General features: G+C 40.5%; 1 protein-coding gene across 2 annotated transcripts; it reads left to right on the top strand.

Annotated features, from left to right (window-relative positions):
• Positions 1-2,644: 2,644 nt before the first annotated feature.
• Positions 2,645-16,622, top strand: LOC147896237 (RNA-binding protein 1-like). Of its 2 annotated transcripts, none has more exons than XM_087383109.1 (8): positions 2,645-2,795; positions 2,903-3,004; positions 3,687-3,814; positions 4,182-4,524; positions 4,695-4,756; positions 8,609-8,690; positions 12,538-12,708; positions 13,111-16,622. In XM_087383109.1, exons 2-7 carry the CDS (start codon positions 2,929-2,931, stop codon positions 12,684-12,686), a joined length of 840 nt encoding a protein of 279 aa, XP_087239235.1. In that variant the 5' UTR covers positions 2,645-2,795; positions 2,903-2,928; the 3' UTR covers positions 12,687-12,708; positions 13,111-16,622. The 2 variants fall into 2 exon arrangements, with proteins under 2 accessions (XP_087239235.1, XP_087239236.1); XM_087383110.1 differs by having other exon boundaries at positions 2,659-2,795; positions 2,925-3,004.
• Positions 16,623-17,971: the final 1,349 nt, after the last annotated feature.

Raw genomic sequence — 17,971 nt, 5'->3', positions numbered from 1 at the left:
CACTTATATTATAGGGTGATTATCTTCATTCTATCTATAAAATATCCAATATCATGTCAATTTGATCTCTCTGCTAGTTCCTCTTTATTGATTGGAAGAAGGTTGGCAAGATGATTTCCATTATCTTCGTAGCATGGAAACTGCTTCTTTGTCCCATGATGGCTATATAAGTAAGAGAGTTGACGAGATTACACTTACACCATTCTCAAGATCTTAATTCATTTTTTAGCCACTTTCTTAACTAGAGCTTTGAAAGGCTAAAAGTGATCAAAGTCTAATGCTTTCTTTTCATAAATTATATCCATGTCTTAGTCACATCAATAAAAGTAACAAGGGATTAATTTTGGGCATTCCTCCAAATAATTATATAAGTCAATTGACAACATATGTTGTACTAGAATCAAATAGAGAAACTCTAATCCTATGCTATTTTCTAGTATGTAGGCCTCATTTGGATAGTGAGGTAGCATTACTTCATGAAACCAAGGCTTTGTAGTTTAGGATAATATACTCAATAGTAGGCTTATTGATGTGCTTCATGAAACTGAGGCTTTTGTAGTTGAGGCGACCAAATCTCTTACACTAAATAATACTAATAGAATTTAGATTATTATGATTGATAGCATTTACATACCATGAAGCCATAATTAGCTTCTTCCATGGGAATGAATCATGAGTATTTCATTCCACATTCCTCAAAAAACTCTGCCATTAGTTCACAAAATATAATGGCAGTATTCACAAGTGTGACATACTAGTGTTGTAAATAGAGCCTCAATAACAATTTAGTACATAGAGTGTTCCACAAAGTGAATCTGGATGGCAAAAAAGATATGACTATATTGATGGAGCTTTCAGTTTGAACAACGAGTAGGGCATTTTGAACACCACCATTCCGTCGAAACACAATTGCTTTCCTATTTATGGCGTGTGTGCATCACAAGAGATCATGATGAGTGCAAGAAATTGCAATAGTGAAGCAATGAGTGCTAAGATGCCATGGCCCATATTTAATGTTTTAAAACTGTGTTTGAGAGCTTTATATTATTTGTGATGATCACAAAAATTCTTCATTTAAGGAACATGTGACATGTGCCTCCTTCATGAAGTAGGCAAATGAATCATCACAAGGTGAAGTCTGATTCTTCACTTCCCATGATACACACTTTGTAGAGTTCTTTTATTGTTGCATATCTTCCTCCACATTTTTTTGATATTTTGTTCTAATATTCACATCACTCCATTTATGTGTGTCTGTGACATCTCTTCATTTATGTGTGTCTTTATGTGTGTGTGCTGATGAATTCATGCATGATTGTGTGTGTGTGTGTGTGAGAGAGAGAGAGAGAGAGAGAGAGAGAGAGAGAGAGAGAGAGAGAGAGAGGGTGCCCCAAATAGGTTGTTGCCCCATTTATTGATGCCCAAAGATAGTTTTCCAGAGTGGATACCATGAAAAAATGAATTTTCTCTTTCAAGCCCAAATGATTACTAAGCCCTATCCCTTTGGGGTAGGCAAAAAATAGTGACTTAGAACGAAAACAATAATAAGAAGGTAAATTTGGAAAATGATCACTACGAAGGGAAATTTTCCAATGCTTTACAAATAGCTTTGGCTAACGAAGGTGCCCCAAATAGGTTGTTGCCCCATTTATTGATGCCCAAAGATAGTTTTCCGGGATACCATGAAAAAATGGATTTTCTCTTTCAAGCCCAAACGATTACTAAGCCCTACAACTTTGGGGGTAGGCAAAAAATAATGACTTAGAACGAAAACAATAATAAGAAGGTAAATTTAGAAAATGATAACTACGAAGGGAAATTTTTGAATGCTTTACAAATAGCTTTGGCTCTCTCTCTCTCTCTCTCTCTCTCTCTCTCTCTCTCTCTCTCTCTTCTCCTCTGCCTTCTGGCCCGCCTCCTTCTTCCCTCACCTCCTTTTACCCCGCCTTTGAAAGTGGAATTTGGAGCATCGTGGGATTCTTTTTTGTAGGGTTTTTTGCTATTTTCGTGTGCTGTTCAAATCGTGTTTTGTGTTTCCACAGGCAATCCTTTTGAGTTTATTCAACTTGTGCATCGACTTGAGCTATCTTTCTCTCTCTCTACATTTTGGCACGAAATTGAGCTTGTTTAGTTGACCACTTGGCCCCTTACTGATTTCACTCCAAATAAAACAACTAAAAAACATTCGTGTTTATGTGTGATTAGTTTTAAAAGAAGCTCTTACAATGTGATCAAATGGTAAGAAGCTCTTACATTGTGATCAAACGGGTAAGAAGCTCTTACAATGTCTGGTCATGTGTGAAATCATCAATGCTAGAACACCATTTTCAGGAGCAATGTCTGGTCATGTGTGAATCTTGCCCGATGATTCTTTATGTTGGGCTGTCAATGTAAAAGGTTTATTTTATGCTTTGTCATCATTGCACATCGACCCCCTCCCGTCCCCCTCTACCACCCACCCCGTCTGCCCACCCCCCACCTGCCAGCCCTGCTGACAGCACTCTTCACTCACCTACACAGGCGGTCCATATGTGTGGGCACACAAGGGACAGTAGTAGGCGAGGGGTCCAGGGTGGGAGTCGAACCCACACACACACACGTGTATTAACAACGAGGCCAAGATTGCACACTTGACAAAAGCATCATAGAGTGGATGAAGCTAACCGTGGTTGGGTTGGAGAAGATGCAAAGAAACAGAGAGGCAACGATTATGTGAGAGCAAGGGACGACGCAGAGCAGAAAGCCAGAGATTTTAGGGTTCCGCCATAGCCAGCACCAAGCTCCAGCTTCATCGCGTAAGCCTTCTTCTCTCTCGTAATCTTTCTGCTTCCCTCGATTTCCTCCTCGATTTCTGTTTCTGTCTCTCACACTCCTTTTGATTGCATGTTGTTTCTGTTCGCAGCTCTCATCCAAGTTTCTCTCAGGTAAATGGCTGATTACTGGCGCTTTCCGGAGCGGGCTGCTCCTGGTCCTGTCCCTATCAAGCGTGCTCGCACTGAATACGGTGAGTTCCTCTTTTCATTTGTCCTCCCTACTTTCCTTCCAGGCCCTGTCCTGTTCTGAGTTTCAACACAACGTTCGCCCTGGTTGTTATATGTCTTGGATCTGTCGGGTCGAGGTTTCTTGCGAATTTTCTGCTTCCTGTTTTCAAAGGTAGTGGTGATTTTCGTTTTTGTGTTTTCCCCACACCCACATTTGATGGAAGGAGTTTCTTGAAAGGTGTCGCCTTTTCCTGAAGAGACGTGGCTACTAAATGCTGGATCCGAACAATTCGCAAGAGTTAGTCTTCACACTCAGTGAGCACATGTTTTGTGGAGCGGCTTTGGCGGTGAAAATGACACGTGATTTTGAAACGGTTGCTGTGTAATATTTTAAGGGACCTCTAATGATGCTCACTGATGATGATGCCTTTTCAACATAAGCTCTTTCTTCGCATCTCAGTCTGCCACTCTATCGCTTTTGAATCTTCAACCTATAAAGTGTGTGCTCCCCGATGCACATGATTTCTGTTAACTTTTGGCAATATGTGCTCTCCATGTGCGAGGCTTTCACCCTGGCGTTGGCGTTATTGTTCCTTATTTCTCAATTGTTTATCAGTTCCTGTTTCCAGGTTTTTTGTTCACCTGCGTTGTGTGTCGTTCGTTGTTCTCATTGAGATTGTTTTGCCCATGCTGTCGATTATGCAGAGGATGTACCGCCGCCTGGAGCTACTTACATTCCTCGTGAAGAGCCACGCTATGATGAGCGAGATGGGCGCCTTCAATGGAGAGAGCCCGAACCTCTTGGGACGGGAACTGACATGAATAGAAATGGGGTACGTGTGGTTGATATTGGAGACACTCTCTTCTTTGCTTGCAAGGTCGTGCATGTTTTATTTCAAACAGAACACGTGGATCATGCTTGTGTTAGTGTGTAATCTATAGGGGCAAATTTTGTGATCTTTCCTAAGTCCATCTCTCTAGAGTTTTTGATTGAGTACATCTTCTCAACTTATATGGCCTTTTATTGCACGACTGCCAGTCGGTCCAATGCATCAAACTTTTGCATATTGGCAGGCAGGTCATCTAAGGAGCAAGCATTTCCTCCCAATTTACTAACAATTTCTTTTGTTTGTTGAGCATTCTAGCATAGAAGGGTGTATGTTGATCACTGACTTTGCACCAATGATGCTTTCTTGGCAGATGGCCTATGCTCCAGGAGGTATGACTGGCACAGAAATACCTGGACTAGCTGGGGGCCCAGTCCTGGGTATGACTGCACCTGGAACTATAGGGGTTGCCAACATGGGTGTTTCTGGTTTTGAGGATCCTAGCATGATGGGACAAGGTGGTCGGATGATGGGGATGGATGCTGGCATGGTGAAGCCAATGAATATGGGCATGAATGGTGGAAGACCTGATTATATTCCAAGGCAAGATAACCAAGTTGCTCGAACTGCAGCTCCTGGTCTTCTTCCACAAGATGCCTCAGCCACTTTGTTCGTTGAAGGGCTCCCAGCAGACTGCACTCGCAGAGAAGCAGCTCGTATCCTTTTTTATTAGCAATTTGATGGTGTTTTAAAATGTCTAGAAAGTGTGGATGTTCTTGTTCAGGCAAGCTATGCCATGAATCCATGGTCAATTCCTGTTTGTACTGCCAAAATATTTGTTTACATGCAATCATGCGTATGTCCACTCTCTTAACTCTTCATGTAGATGTATTTCGTCCTTTTGTTGGGTTCAAGGAAGTTCGTCTTGTACGCAAAGATGCGAAGCGTGTAAGTTGATCCTCTCCACTTGTTTTATTTGAATGTACTCCAATAAGGTGTGAGTGAATGTGAATATATGCATATCAAAAGGGCATTTTTATTTGCTAAGAGGTCTGTCTCTGTGTGATGCTTTGAAGTGCATTTTTCATTGAAGCATAGTGAGCAGGTTCTGAACAAATTGCCAAATCCCTTGAAACTTAGGTGCTACCCACCAAGATGTGCCTATGCACACTTGCTTCTATGTGCATATCCCCTGTACTTCTTTTGGTCAGATTGAACTATGCTGATGTATGTCTTCTTCACAGTGAAGAGTATACTTCATGCCTGGCTTGTTTTTTCACAATAGACCCATCATAATGGAATATGTTATTTCGTGTCACATGTTGATTTTATTTTCAGAATTGATCAGAAGTATCGACACTTCTTTGTTTTTTTTCTGGGGGGTTTCCTGTGGGTAACCACACTCCTCTTAGTGGTTTGTGGGCTGCAACTGATAGTGCTTAGACAGTAGATCCCCTGTTCTCAAAACAATGATCCATATCAGGAACTCAGAAAAAGAAGGCTGTTGTTTGTATGAATGAAATTCAAGAAAGATTGCAACAATGATGCTGCATTTTTTCATAATGAGTAGTTCCATCTTTGCATATAATCATAATGAGCTGGTCAATCATGGGATGCCTACTTCCAAGTGTTCAGCATGTCTTCCCTTTTTTGGCCAATTTTCTGTGGGGGTATGGACCATTGTTGGAGGACACCTTCAATTTGTTCTTGACAGATTCTACATGCAAGCTGATGCAGTGTCTTTTTGGCCCACGACAGGTAATTGAGCGGGGGTGTTGGCATAGATGGGTCAATTCTCGACCTGTGAACCCCCATATGAGGAGGACAAAGTCTTGGGGGAAAGAGATACGAAAATGATGTCATGTGGACAGTGAGATGAAGATGCCTTTCGGATTATTTACAGCCCTAATCATGGCCAATGGGACTGCCATGAAATGCACACAGGTGCAGTCCATGGGCCTGATGCAAGGGCCCCGATGTAATGAAGGGGCAATATTAGGCCAAGTTAGTACCGGCAGTTTGTGGCCCAAAGAAGGGTGCAAGGAAATGGGGGGTTTATACTCTCTTTGACCAGGTCTGGTCGGCCAGGTGGCAGCTCCAGTCTGGGGTCATAATAAAAGGTGGGTCAGCCAGATCAAGTCGCCCCCCCCACAAAAGAGTCTAAAGGCCCTTTAAGGGTGGATAGATCCAGGTCAATAAGGTGGCCAATCAGGACTGACTCGGTCCAGATTTCAGGGCTGATTCTAGTAGTATCTACAGCCAGCAAGGGGCTCTGGACCTCTGAATAATGACTACTGTTTTATTTTTGCGATTATAGGGATGAGGATCGGTCTATTAGGTTTTTGATTGGATTTTTAGAGCTGAGACCTCCTTTATGGGATAGTGAATGGGCTTTGTGGAATATCTATAGTGAGAAGGCCAACTGCAAGCCGTCACCCAATGTGCATGGCATGAGAAGATTGTTGATAGTGGTGAGAGTGAGGACTTGACATCCCCAAACTATGTGCTCCTATTGGTCCTTGCAAGCATGGTAGCCACGACCTGAGGAGTCTTCTCCTCTACGTGGAATATCTGATGGTAAAGAACGGGTCCAAGATCTCCTATGATCCAAGTGAATCGACCGCAAATTGTTCCTCAATCTTTGAGGCTATGTGCCTACTAAATGGGGGCCCTTGGACTGGAATATTTGATGGTAAAGAACAGGTTCATCTCCAAGATCTCCTATGATCCAGTGAATCGACCGCAAATTGTTCCTCAATCTTCGAGGCTATGTGCCTACTAAATGGGGCCCTTGGATTGGAAAAATTATCATGTCATCATGTCATGAAGGGAATGAAAGGAGTATTCTTGAAACCTATGTCTTTTGCAGGCTGTGTCTTGCACATTCATGTTTGTCTGCTAACCTCGATCTTGCTCTATAAGCCTCTCTACAAAGACGAGGTCTCGGCAAATAGCTTACACTCATTCGTAGAGGGTTTGTTTGTTTGACCTTGGAACTTCGCACTGCTCTTCTAGATGGCATCTATTATCCACCCAAGTCCACAATTGATACATCATAAGAAGCCGACTTTACTCACACATAGGTTGGATGAGGTGATCATATCATTTCAAGGGGTAGAACCTCCATAGTCCATATCTTGTGCTATGGCCGATCTCCTTTTGATACATTGCGGATGACCTCCTCTTGATACATTGCATCCGAATTTCTCACCCCCTTCTTGGAGAGTCCTTGGCATGGGTACTCCAAGTGTAAGACAATAGAGTGATGTCATGCAAGACAATAGAGTGATTTGACATCATTATGCCTGCTAAGGATAGCTATGTATTTGCCCCTATGCAAGGCCCCACTGCAGATATAAAAAGTATCCAACCTCGTAAGGTGTTTGTCATGGTTGTACGCTGCCTCTTGCCATGGGTTTCGACCTTGAATGAAGCAGATAGCAGCTCCAGTGTGCCCCTTTATCAAACGAGGCATTGCGGAAAGGAAGGCCCATTGAGCTTATCGTTAGTGAAAATTATCGTAGTCTCCTCCAATCATCCAAGTGTACCTATCTTGTAAACACTATAAGCTGCACCAAAGGTGAAGATCCTAATTTTGGACTCACGAAGACATAATCCCCATCCATACTGGTCATCTGACAATGAGCTCTCTCGAGTCAGAAACCTCTAGAGTGAATGCTTGAACCGGGGAGATGCAAACTTCCTCGTTCCAAAGCCAAGGACGTTGAGGCTAAGAGAAGGCAGCTACATCAATTTGCATTGGAGGCCAAAGACATATGCTCATGTAGCAATAACAAATAAATAACTAAATTGTATACATACATACTTACGCACGCACGCGTTGCCCGATATATCTAATCAACCTTCCAATATTTTTCATTTTGAGCAAATCGGGGTTGAAGCATAAGTCTGTTGTGGTGATTGTAAGAGTGATGGCCTTCAATATTCATTTACAATATCTTGATGGTAACTTTGAAATATTGGGTGATATGCTTATTGTGATAGACACATATGCATCTCCAGTGTGTAGAACTTTTAAAGATGTTAAAGTATGTTGGTGACAGTTTGCTAGTTTGGACAAGTTGTGGAGAAGATATAACAGTTAATGGATGATCTGACAAGACTGCACAAGTCTCTTTCATGCTTAGTGCAACAGGGCTGTCCACTCCCCCCTTCCTCTTACTCAGTCTCGTCACCTATTCCTTGTGCTTGTGACAAGAGGGAGAGGGAGACCTTCCCCCAAAAGAGTTGAAATGCAGCCACACAGAGTGGGCTGCAAAACGATGAGGGCTGGAAGAGGTAGCTGCATGGAAACAGCCTGGAAGAGGGGGATGCTTGGAGAATGAGGGGGACTGTTTGGAAACAGGCTGGAAAAGGGGATCTATGGAAGAGGTGGATGAGTGGAACAGCAGGGGCAGCAAGAAGGGGCCTAAACTGAAGGAAAGAGCAGAAAGAAAGAGGGTGAAGTGGGTTGAAGGAAGGAGGACCGAAGAGAAAAGGATGGGTAGAAAAGAACGACAAATATATAGGTAAGGGATGGCATGATGGACTTACTGGAGGCAATATTTCTAAGAATATGCATTTCAGACATGGGATTCTGAGCCCCTTTTTTTGGGATACTTGCTGGAACCAAGAACCTGTCTTTTTTCAACTTTAGTATGGTGATGATTGGTTTCATGCTTTTTCTGGTTGGTTGAAAGCATTCTGGTTCACTTGTATGGATTTTGGCGTGCTCTTAAAAAGTCAATAATAGCTCTTGTTTCATATGGATTTCTTATTTTGTCCTTGCCTTGTGTATAGCCTGGAGGAGAGCAGCTTGTGTTGTGTTTTGTAGACTTCACGGATCCAAGGTGTGCCGCCACTGCCTTCGAGGCTTTACAAGGTATGTATGAAGCATGCTGAAGGGTGAATTGTGTCTGGCATGATGAAAGTTATCCTGTTTTTCATGAGTTTAATATTTTGTAGAAACTTGAGACTACTCCGACGCATGAAATAATTCATGGTAAGTTCAGTCTTTCAGGGTAAAGGGAAGTTCTTATTTTATGCAAAAGATCGTTGGAAATCAGTTAGCCATACATCTTCGTTATTTATAAAGATCAAATGCCAGATAGTTTAAAATTGTGGCAGACGTTTGTGATTTAGTATTGCATGCTGAAAACTTTACTCTTAAATAGGTATTTCTGGATGTGGTATCGTTTGACAATTATAAAACCTAGAGGTGATGAATTTGGTTGTAAGTACAGTCATGAGCTGTGATAGATGCTGCAGATTGTATGCATGCAGCATTAGTGACAATTGTCTAGTAAGCAGGATCAAAGAGCTTTCTGTGAGAACTCCCATACTCTAGACTCCCGGAGAGTAGATTATGGCCTAGTGACTTTTGGCTAAAGCATCCCTTTTTGGCAACTAGTATTCGTATTGTGCTTATGCTAGGCACCACCACATGAACATCAGTGAGGATTTTGCAAAGCATCCCTATTATTTTTCATGTTTTTGGGCAACTGAGTGTCAAATATGGGCTAGAATTATTAATGGCATTTTTAAAGAATTTTTAGGGAAAAGAAATTCCTTTAAGGCCTAATTAGAGGGCTATCTCTTTTCAAGCCCTGGCGTAAGCAGACACAAACTTTACATTGAAAGCTTCAAAATCACCCATGTTTGAAACTTTTACATACACACGCATGAACGTTCGTCTGTCCATCCAGTGATTGATCGATTTTTGGATTGACTAGTTGCAAGGTTTGAGGATGATGTTAAAGTAGTGATCTGGCTTTGTATTCTGTGTGACACACTCCACCTCGAGGAGCATGTCGTGATACAATGCCCCAAGTACTATGAGATGTGAGGGACGTATCACTGCCTATTCACTCTTCGTTAGGAGGCCACCCAATTCTAGTCTCAAGAGACCCACCATGGGACATGGCTCCAGATAGTATGAGATCATATATTTCTTCATAGGAGAGGAAGTAGTTGGGAGACTTCAAGGTAGGGGCCCTAACTGGCGAACATATATATCATACTGATTTTCATGAGTGATGTATTTAATGCATGCTTATGAAACATGTACCCTTTGAGACCACATGCCTTTGTGTCCCATACCACCTAGATAGTTTGTCTAGGTAGGCTCGTTCAAAATGTTGCTATAAACTGTAATTAAATTTTGTATAAACAATTTCGGCTACTCAACTTCAAGCGAACATGAGTAAATTGATTAGCTTTACACAATAGCAATCGTCAATCCACAAGGTATACTCATTTTGTATATAAACAATTCATTTAGGAACTTGTGATACCACTATTTGAGATGACAATAGGATAAAAGTCCGTTATCCTATGAACTTCTTTTTCACCTCATTGGCATTCTAATTATCCTTTCCGAGAAATTCGCTTCATTGGTTTGCAACCCAAGTGAACGTAGGAGCGAGCAATTTTAGGAGGTTTGAATCATGTGTGTAATTCTAATTCCTTCCTGTATAGAACTATGGTGTCCATATATTGGCAATCCTAGTATGCCATCAAGCTTGGAAGTTGGAAGATTACAGGCTTGTGTACGACTTTGACATGTTGCAAAATTGGCTTGATTAAGTGCGCAGTTTATTCCAGTCTTATAAGCAAGAGGAGGAAGGTTTCTACATTGTTTTGGAAATTGTCACTTTGGTTGTTTTCCTAGGGGTGTCAAGTCGTAATGACGTTTCTTGACACGGGGTTAGGCATTAAGTTCGTAACATGGTTAGCCCATTAAGTTCGTAACATGAGATAAGAGAAGATAGATGAGCTTTCTCATGAGTTATGTTTCAAGAGAAACAATTTTAATTGTGGAAATGACATAGTTATGAATTTGGTTTCTACCTGCAAAAGGATATTGCTAGTTGTAATCAGCCTCCGCAGTGGCAAAAGACTACCCAACCTGGGGGCTCATCATTCTTTTGATAACTTAATCCCGTTAAACATGGATGCATCCAAAACATCCTGTAAGAAATCCACTGCCGAATCTTTCCCACAAGGCTCTCTGTTTACTAGCATGTGCAGTGTGGAAAATGAGAGTGTAGAGTTAAGACTAGTTAGTAGTACATGAAGCTCCGGTCATTATGCTCCTTAGTTTGTAGTGATAGGCTGTTCTCGCCCATACAAATCGGCATGTATGCATGCATTTAAGGGTATAAAGAGATTACTAGGGCTAGTTGGAAGTCAAACTATTTGTATTGCAGTCCGTGTTAGAGAGTTGGGATAAGAGATTACTAGGGCTACGTTGGAAGTCAAACTATTTGTATTGCAGTCCGTGTTAGAGAGCTGGTATTTGAAGTCTTTGGAAAATTGGTCCTTTCTTTTTGCACTACTCCTAGGGAACATGATTTAAATGTATGCAAATTGTTGCTCTTTATTGTATTTCCTTTAGGCTGTTATTTAAAGCAAATATTGTCTGGGTGCAAAATTGATTAAATCACTCCTGGGTCATACTTTTGCCAGGGTTCTTGAAAGTCCCAAGGCATTAGATCTGAGAACCCCTCTTACCCTTAGTAAAAATAGGTGTGCTCGATGGGCATGTTTGGCTTAATACTTGTTCATGAAAGAGACTGTTACAATCGTAAGCCTTGGTTCTTCATGCCGTCACCTTTTGGAGGGGTAATAGAAAGTGAGTATGTCTTCCCTGTTTTAATTTGTTAAGTTTTAGGTGGGGCATGCCCGTATGCAACCTACGATTGAATCTGTTTGAAGGGTTATGTTTGAACTGTCCTGAAATAAAATTCATGCATGTTTTATTTATGTTATGGATCTTGGAAATACACGAGCATTTACCTATGTTTCTTGGAGCAAGATGAAGCTGTAATTAAATAATCGTGTAAGATTCACTAGATTTGTTAAGAGCTGACTAAACTTGGGAGGGAATCTCCTTCTCATAATCAACCAGGAGATATTGTGGTGTCGACTTCAGGGATCTTTTTATTGTTACCAAATGCAGTCTTTCAAGCTGTTGAGATTACATGGATATTATATTTTCTTCTCCCTGCATATTTTACGTCTTGAAATGGAATCTCTCTGCTGGTCTGTACACGTCTCTACCTGGACAGTGACCTATCCCATTTCAAGATGTGGTAAAATATGCCTTCTCCCTTCATTTAGTATATTCATTACGAGAATATTATATTCCTTCTCCCTCCATATTTTACGTTTCTGTTGGGAATAGGTTACTTCTTACTTATGAATCCATAAGCCGTTCTTGGAACCAGTGTTATGATTTAACCTGCATGTTTTTTGATTGCTTAAGTCAGAATCTATGGATGGAATTAACTCAGTTGTATTCTATAAATCTTGTTTTTGTACTGGTTTGCCATTTTGCATTGTGAATGACTTTCTTCTTTAGATTTTGTAGGTCAAATTTTGTATGTTTGTTTTCTGATGATTGAGTGACATATACAACTTGGGCAGTCCAGCATGGCATTTCTAAAGTCATATTGTTGAAGGGATACAAATGTAGTAGAAACTCACATGCAATTCAGTCATGCCTGAAAACTTTCAGGATTAGTGACTCTTGAAACGGATTCCAGGCTATATGCCTACTAATAAGTGCCACATTGTTGCCTTCCTAGGACTAAATGGATATGTGGCTAAAGCAGATCTCTCAAGAGGGATTTTATGTTGCTACACATTCACAATCCAGTCATTTGTCGTGCCCTTTGGCAGAGTTTGCCATTTCGCTGAACCTGCGCGTAAATTAATCGGTTTTTCAGGGTATAAATTCGATGAAACAAATCGCGATTCAGATTCACTAAGATTGCAATTCGCTCGATTTCCTGGCCCCCGTGGTGCACCTCGCGACGATTTCCGTGGGGGCCGCGACCGTGATGATTTTTTTCGTAATCGTGCTATTCGACGCTGATTCGGAATGTATGCGAGCGCAGGTGAGGTCGGTTAGGCTTATTTTCGATTTAAAGTGCACCCAGGAGTTTCTCTTTCTGTTTTTTAAAGCGTCTAGTTCAATGCTCGCATATTATCCTCCTGTTATGATCGTGCAGGCTTGGTTTTTGACAATTTGTTAAAAACTTGCTGGCTATTCTGACTTAAAATATGCTAACACAAAGCTGGTGCTTACACATCTCCGCCTGGACAATTTTCAGAGCAATCTGACTGAAAATTAAAATGCTAAAAATCTTCCTAAGGCCAGCTCTACTTCTCAGTTCCTGTTCCAAGGTTTCCTCACCTGGAAGCAAGATTAGGCTGTCCATAATGTTGTTATCAAAATTTGGCTTCTGCAGTAGGGCTGCAAACAAAGCTTCAGATAACGTTTGACCATTTTTATGCAGCAAGCGAGTTTTCGATCTCAAGTGACATGGATGGTTACGTTGTTTCGTGCGCTTAAGTTACGGAGCAGACGAATGCTTGTACGCTCGTTCTAAGATGGAACAGGTTAACGCTGGGAATCGTTGCAGTACCATATCGATTTACATAGTAACGTATTATGGGACTGATTTTTCAAATGGAGAAATGCTTCTAGTGACGGGACATACAGTGGGTCTTGGTTCATCGCTTTTTAGCTGTAGGGGACGCGCAATCAAACGTGCCAATTTCTTGCTTTATATTACCCCTTATCCCGGCAATTGGCCTTTTATTGTCAATTTCATCTGATGCTAGTTCAAGTCTGTTTTGATATCATCCCACTGGGGATTTGGTTTGATGACATCTATGGGTCTATTTGATATACTCTGGATGTTATGATGGCTTGTTTTGCTTAAGTATTATGGGTTGCACTGATATTAGACCATTGTAGTAATTGAATTTGCTCTTAAAGTGTTGCTATATCAATGATTCAATCAGGCAATCTCCTTTTTAAGTGTCCCTTTGGAATACGAGGAGAGTTTATTGTGGGTACTGGACAGCCTCATCAAAGGAGCTGGTTGCTGTTTGGTATTCAGGTTTGCCTTACATTTCCCTTTTATCCCCCCCCCCCCCCTCTCCATTTGGGTTGAAAGGACAAGGTGAGATGCTCCACAGATAATATCTTGCAGTCTAATGACCCCCACAGTTATTTTGGGCGCCTCCTGTGAAGAAGAGGATGATAAGGGTACCCATTTCTCTTTCCCTTACTGGGAGAAGTCTCGTTCTCTGGTTATTCCTTGCAGAAATCTGTCTGAGATCATATCCTTTGTGCTTCGTCATGTGCTCAGGTACCTTGGGTTTTGGATATGTAGAACCCCCTTTAACTTAAACACAAACACATATATTGCACACATTTAAGATAATTGAATGCAATCCTACATTGTAGCCGAAGCTCATATTCTGTTAACTTGTTTGATATTCTGTTGGAACATCTCGTCAATAGCCATATCTGCTCCTTGTAACCTCCTACTTGTTTTTACTGACTTTCTTTACCAGCTACTTTTGATTTATCCAAGGAAAATGCTTTTTTACAATGGTTATGCTTGAATGAGGTTCTAAGGACTGCACGTACCTTAGACAGTGATAGTGTGTCAGGACCAAGTGTGCCTTGTACTCATGTGCCTTGTACTCAGGATTGAAAATCTGGATGTTGATCTATATTTGAAGGTCATTCTTCGTTGGGATGCTTATGTCAACCAGCAATAGTACAGATTCTATTATGCTAACTGCTGGTTGACATCAACATGCTCGAACTACTAGACTGACTTCAGTTATTGAGCTTCTGTTCTCCTAGCAACAATTAGCCCCGAGTTGACCACCAACAACGGCACTCTTGGATATTGTGTGGATACTTCAGCCAGATTTTAGTGCCGAGGTACTTTTATAGAGCTACTTGTAACTTGACATACTTATTATATTTGGGAAGGTAAGACGGAAGCAGTCTGAATCTTGAGACGAGAAACTAGGACTAGATATCAATATTCTGTATGCTGCTAGTGTTTCTTTCCTTATAGCTAACTTGAAAAGTTAATGTTCTAAGGTGCGTGATCTTTACCTTCATTGTGTTTTTGTTTGGTTATAATTACAATATTAGTCCTTGTGACTAATGTCATGAGGTTTTCTTTAGGTTCTGCTGTTCAATTACTGGAGAAATGGTTTTCCTGTTCTTTTTTTTTCAATTTTTGAGGATGGTTTTTGTGCTGATATATCATAATTCTTACTGTAAGTGAGCACGTTTGGTTATTTTTTGTGGTACGAAAGGTGTGGAGGAGGCTTCAATGAGGCTGTCTTGGGAGAATCTTAGGTCCTGAGTTTTTAATGTCCTGATGCAAGACTTCACAGGTAGTGGGCATTTTTCTTAAAGAAAATACATATTTTGAGGATTTATAATTGCTCCATTTGTAATTATTGAGTGTGGATTGCCCTTGTTTGAGTAGGCATCTGTTTTCTGTTTGGATGCGATCTGTGTGGTACTAAGGCCCCTAAACAGGGATCTAGGACATTCGCTCTAGATATGTAAGGCATTTTGCATGATCTTGTGCACTTTTTTAAATGACTGGTCGTTTGGCAAGGGACGAATCGTTGTGTTCAGATGAAATAGTTTGGTAATGTTTCTTGCTCTGGAATATGACTTCTAATTCACTCTGTTACTTAGAAAGCAGCAACATGGTCCTTACCTTTCTCTAGAGGTGCAAGGAAGGACAATTAATGCAATTGCAGTGGGACTTAGTGCTTCAGTAAGAGAGCTGCTGTAATGTGGATGTAGAGTGGGGACTTTAAGATCTCCATTCTTTCAATATGGTGGTGGGTATCTGTAGTATCATGCAGGAAGAAATGATGTTCTGGGCGGATTACGGGGTTAGCCAACTTGTTTGGTAATTTCTTGTCCAATTTGTAGGTGATGTCCAAGCTGAGTGTAAAGGGAGTTTGTGCATGCACATGACACTTGTTACTAGGGAATCTATTCTGATTGTGGACCTTGAAGCTGCCTTTTTGCAACACGTTTCCTCCAGACTTTTTTTTTCTCCGCACAAAGTTTGTTGCCCCATCTTTTCCCTTCTGTTGCGTCAAAGCCCTTGGCTTCTACCGTTCTTTGGGGAAAGGGCAGAAGTCCACCCAATGCTTTGGGAGCCTCGTGATCAGCATGTTCTCTTAAAAGCAGCTGGGTGATTGAACGACTAAACCTGTAGCTCCATTATTTTTCTTTGACTTGATGGTTTGGTTGCCTAATTGAAGAGATCTTTCAGGCATGGCCTTTGCAATTGCAGGGTAGCATAGCATCTTAGAAGGGGTATATGGGGTATAATGTGGCAACATGCACGTAGTTCGCATATCTACTCGACTTTATGGTTGAGTTTCCTTATCTAAGGGATTGTCCATTATTAGTATTAGCCAAAACCAAAACAATGAACTTGCTGTTACAGATCATGGACGAGTGAAATTTGCAAGGAAAGAGACTGGATACCTCCACATTTTGTTGCTGATCCTGTTGACTACTTGGGAGGAAAATCTCCAACCAGGCTCATTGAAACATTTGAAGACAATTTTGCCACAAAATCATTGTGACAAATATTGCAAGTTTACAAGGTGTTGGCAAAGGAAGACGGAAAAGGAAGGATGTCCAAAAATTTGTTTGCAAGCCTTTCATTAGAAAATTAGCAACACATCCACAACCTGTTTAATAGGAGTGAAGCTTCAGAGTATAGCTCCACAGACTCGGCTTTGAGTTGGTTGAATTGATTGAGCTGCATTTGCAGATAGGAGGGCTAAATGGTAAAGCTAACCTTTATTAGTGTCAATTGGGAAGTTCGTGTAGTTTTGATTTGCCTCTAGAGTTTTGTAAGGTTTAGGAGTTAAATTTCAAAAATTACTTTTTCATGTAGGGTATGACTCCATAGCCATAGGTGAAAATGAGATGCACTAGTTTGTATGGGGGATTCAACATTGTCATTGCATTAAAACCTGTTTAAGGCATGACCCTTGTCATTGCCTGGTTATAATAAGGATGCTGTGCTCCTATTCTCATTTGTACCACAAATATAGTTTTAGCTTGATTTATGTTATTAATGATGTGTCCTTGTGTAAGCTCTTCAACACCTTGGCTTATCGATTTTGCGTTATGTGTGTGTGTGAGAGAGAGAGAGAGAGAGAGAGGGAGAGAGAGAGATTGTAATTGCAAGGCCAAATATTGATAAAAAAGTACACTTTGTTACGGGCACATTCGTGGATGGAGAATTTCCACGTTCTTTTTAGAAGATTGTAATGTTGTTAAAGGTAATCTATTTATTTGGATTCTTTGAATTTGTGAGTAGATTGTTGACAATGAAGTACTAAGTTTTGTGCCATGTAGGTAACAAACATTGTGCCATGCAGGTAACAAACATTTTAGAAGCATCCAATAATGTAGATCACATAAGGAAATGAAAATATTACTAAATGTTTTTGTAATTGTACTTTTTTGGTGCACACCCCAAGCAATGATTATACTTGTGCTTTCGACTTGAAATGAATGCCCTTAAGAGTTTCTAAAACCATGGAAATAATTTACACCAAAGCTTACAAAAATATGGGTTGTCTATATATAAGGTGATTTCCATTATAGTTCTTTGGAGATATTACACAGATTTAAACATAGTCATGTCGTATTTCAGTATTAATGAGAGGATATTGTCGAACACTTCTTTGAATTCCCAAGTATCACTTCACATTTATATATTTAGAGATAGCTATTGAAGTCATGCATGCCTAATTCACAACTAGGTGTTTGGTGCTATTGAAACCTCGAACTAATGTTTGTTGGCATATTCTTTTTTGTTTAGGTCTTTACAAGGATTTGCATGATTAGTAATTGATTGCAATAAGTGTTACAACTTGCATTTTTGTTGTCTAAGGTAAGAAGTTACTCCTTTTCCATTGTCTCTTCATAAGCTTTTTCCAATTTGTACGTGGATATATATCATCCATTACCCCTTGTGTCGTTTTGTGAAACTTAATGTTCTTATATATATGCTAGAGTGCCTATGGAGATTTGAATCCATGCCAAGCCCACAAGATGAATGTCTAGTTGTAGGGTTTATGGCTAGCCCTCACAAGGCTAATAATTTTGGATAATATTTTAATTCACACTTGACGTTGTCTATGCAGTGTTTATTTAAGAACAACATGATGAAATAAGAATAATAACAATTATAGTACTAGGAGAGGAGAGAAGAAAAAAGAGAAGAGAGAAAGAAGGTGATGAATAATAATTATTCTTGCTCTTACTCTTGCAACAATTATTGCAAGAGC

This window comes from Dipteris shenzhenensis, chromosome 12 (genome assembly GCF_047967505.1).
Source record: "Dipteris shenzhenensis isolate YYH24624 ecotype China chromosome 12, Dip_SZ_1.0, whole genome shotgun sequence".
Lineage (NCBI taxonomy): Eukaryota > Viridiplantae > Streptophyta > Polypodiopsida > Gleicheniales > Dipteridaceae > Dipteris > Dipteris shenzhenensis.
The sequence above is the reverse complement of the archived record's forward strand: the minus strand, read 5'-3'. Positions and strand labels throughout refer to the sequence as shown.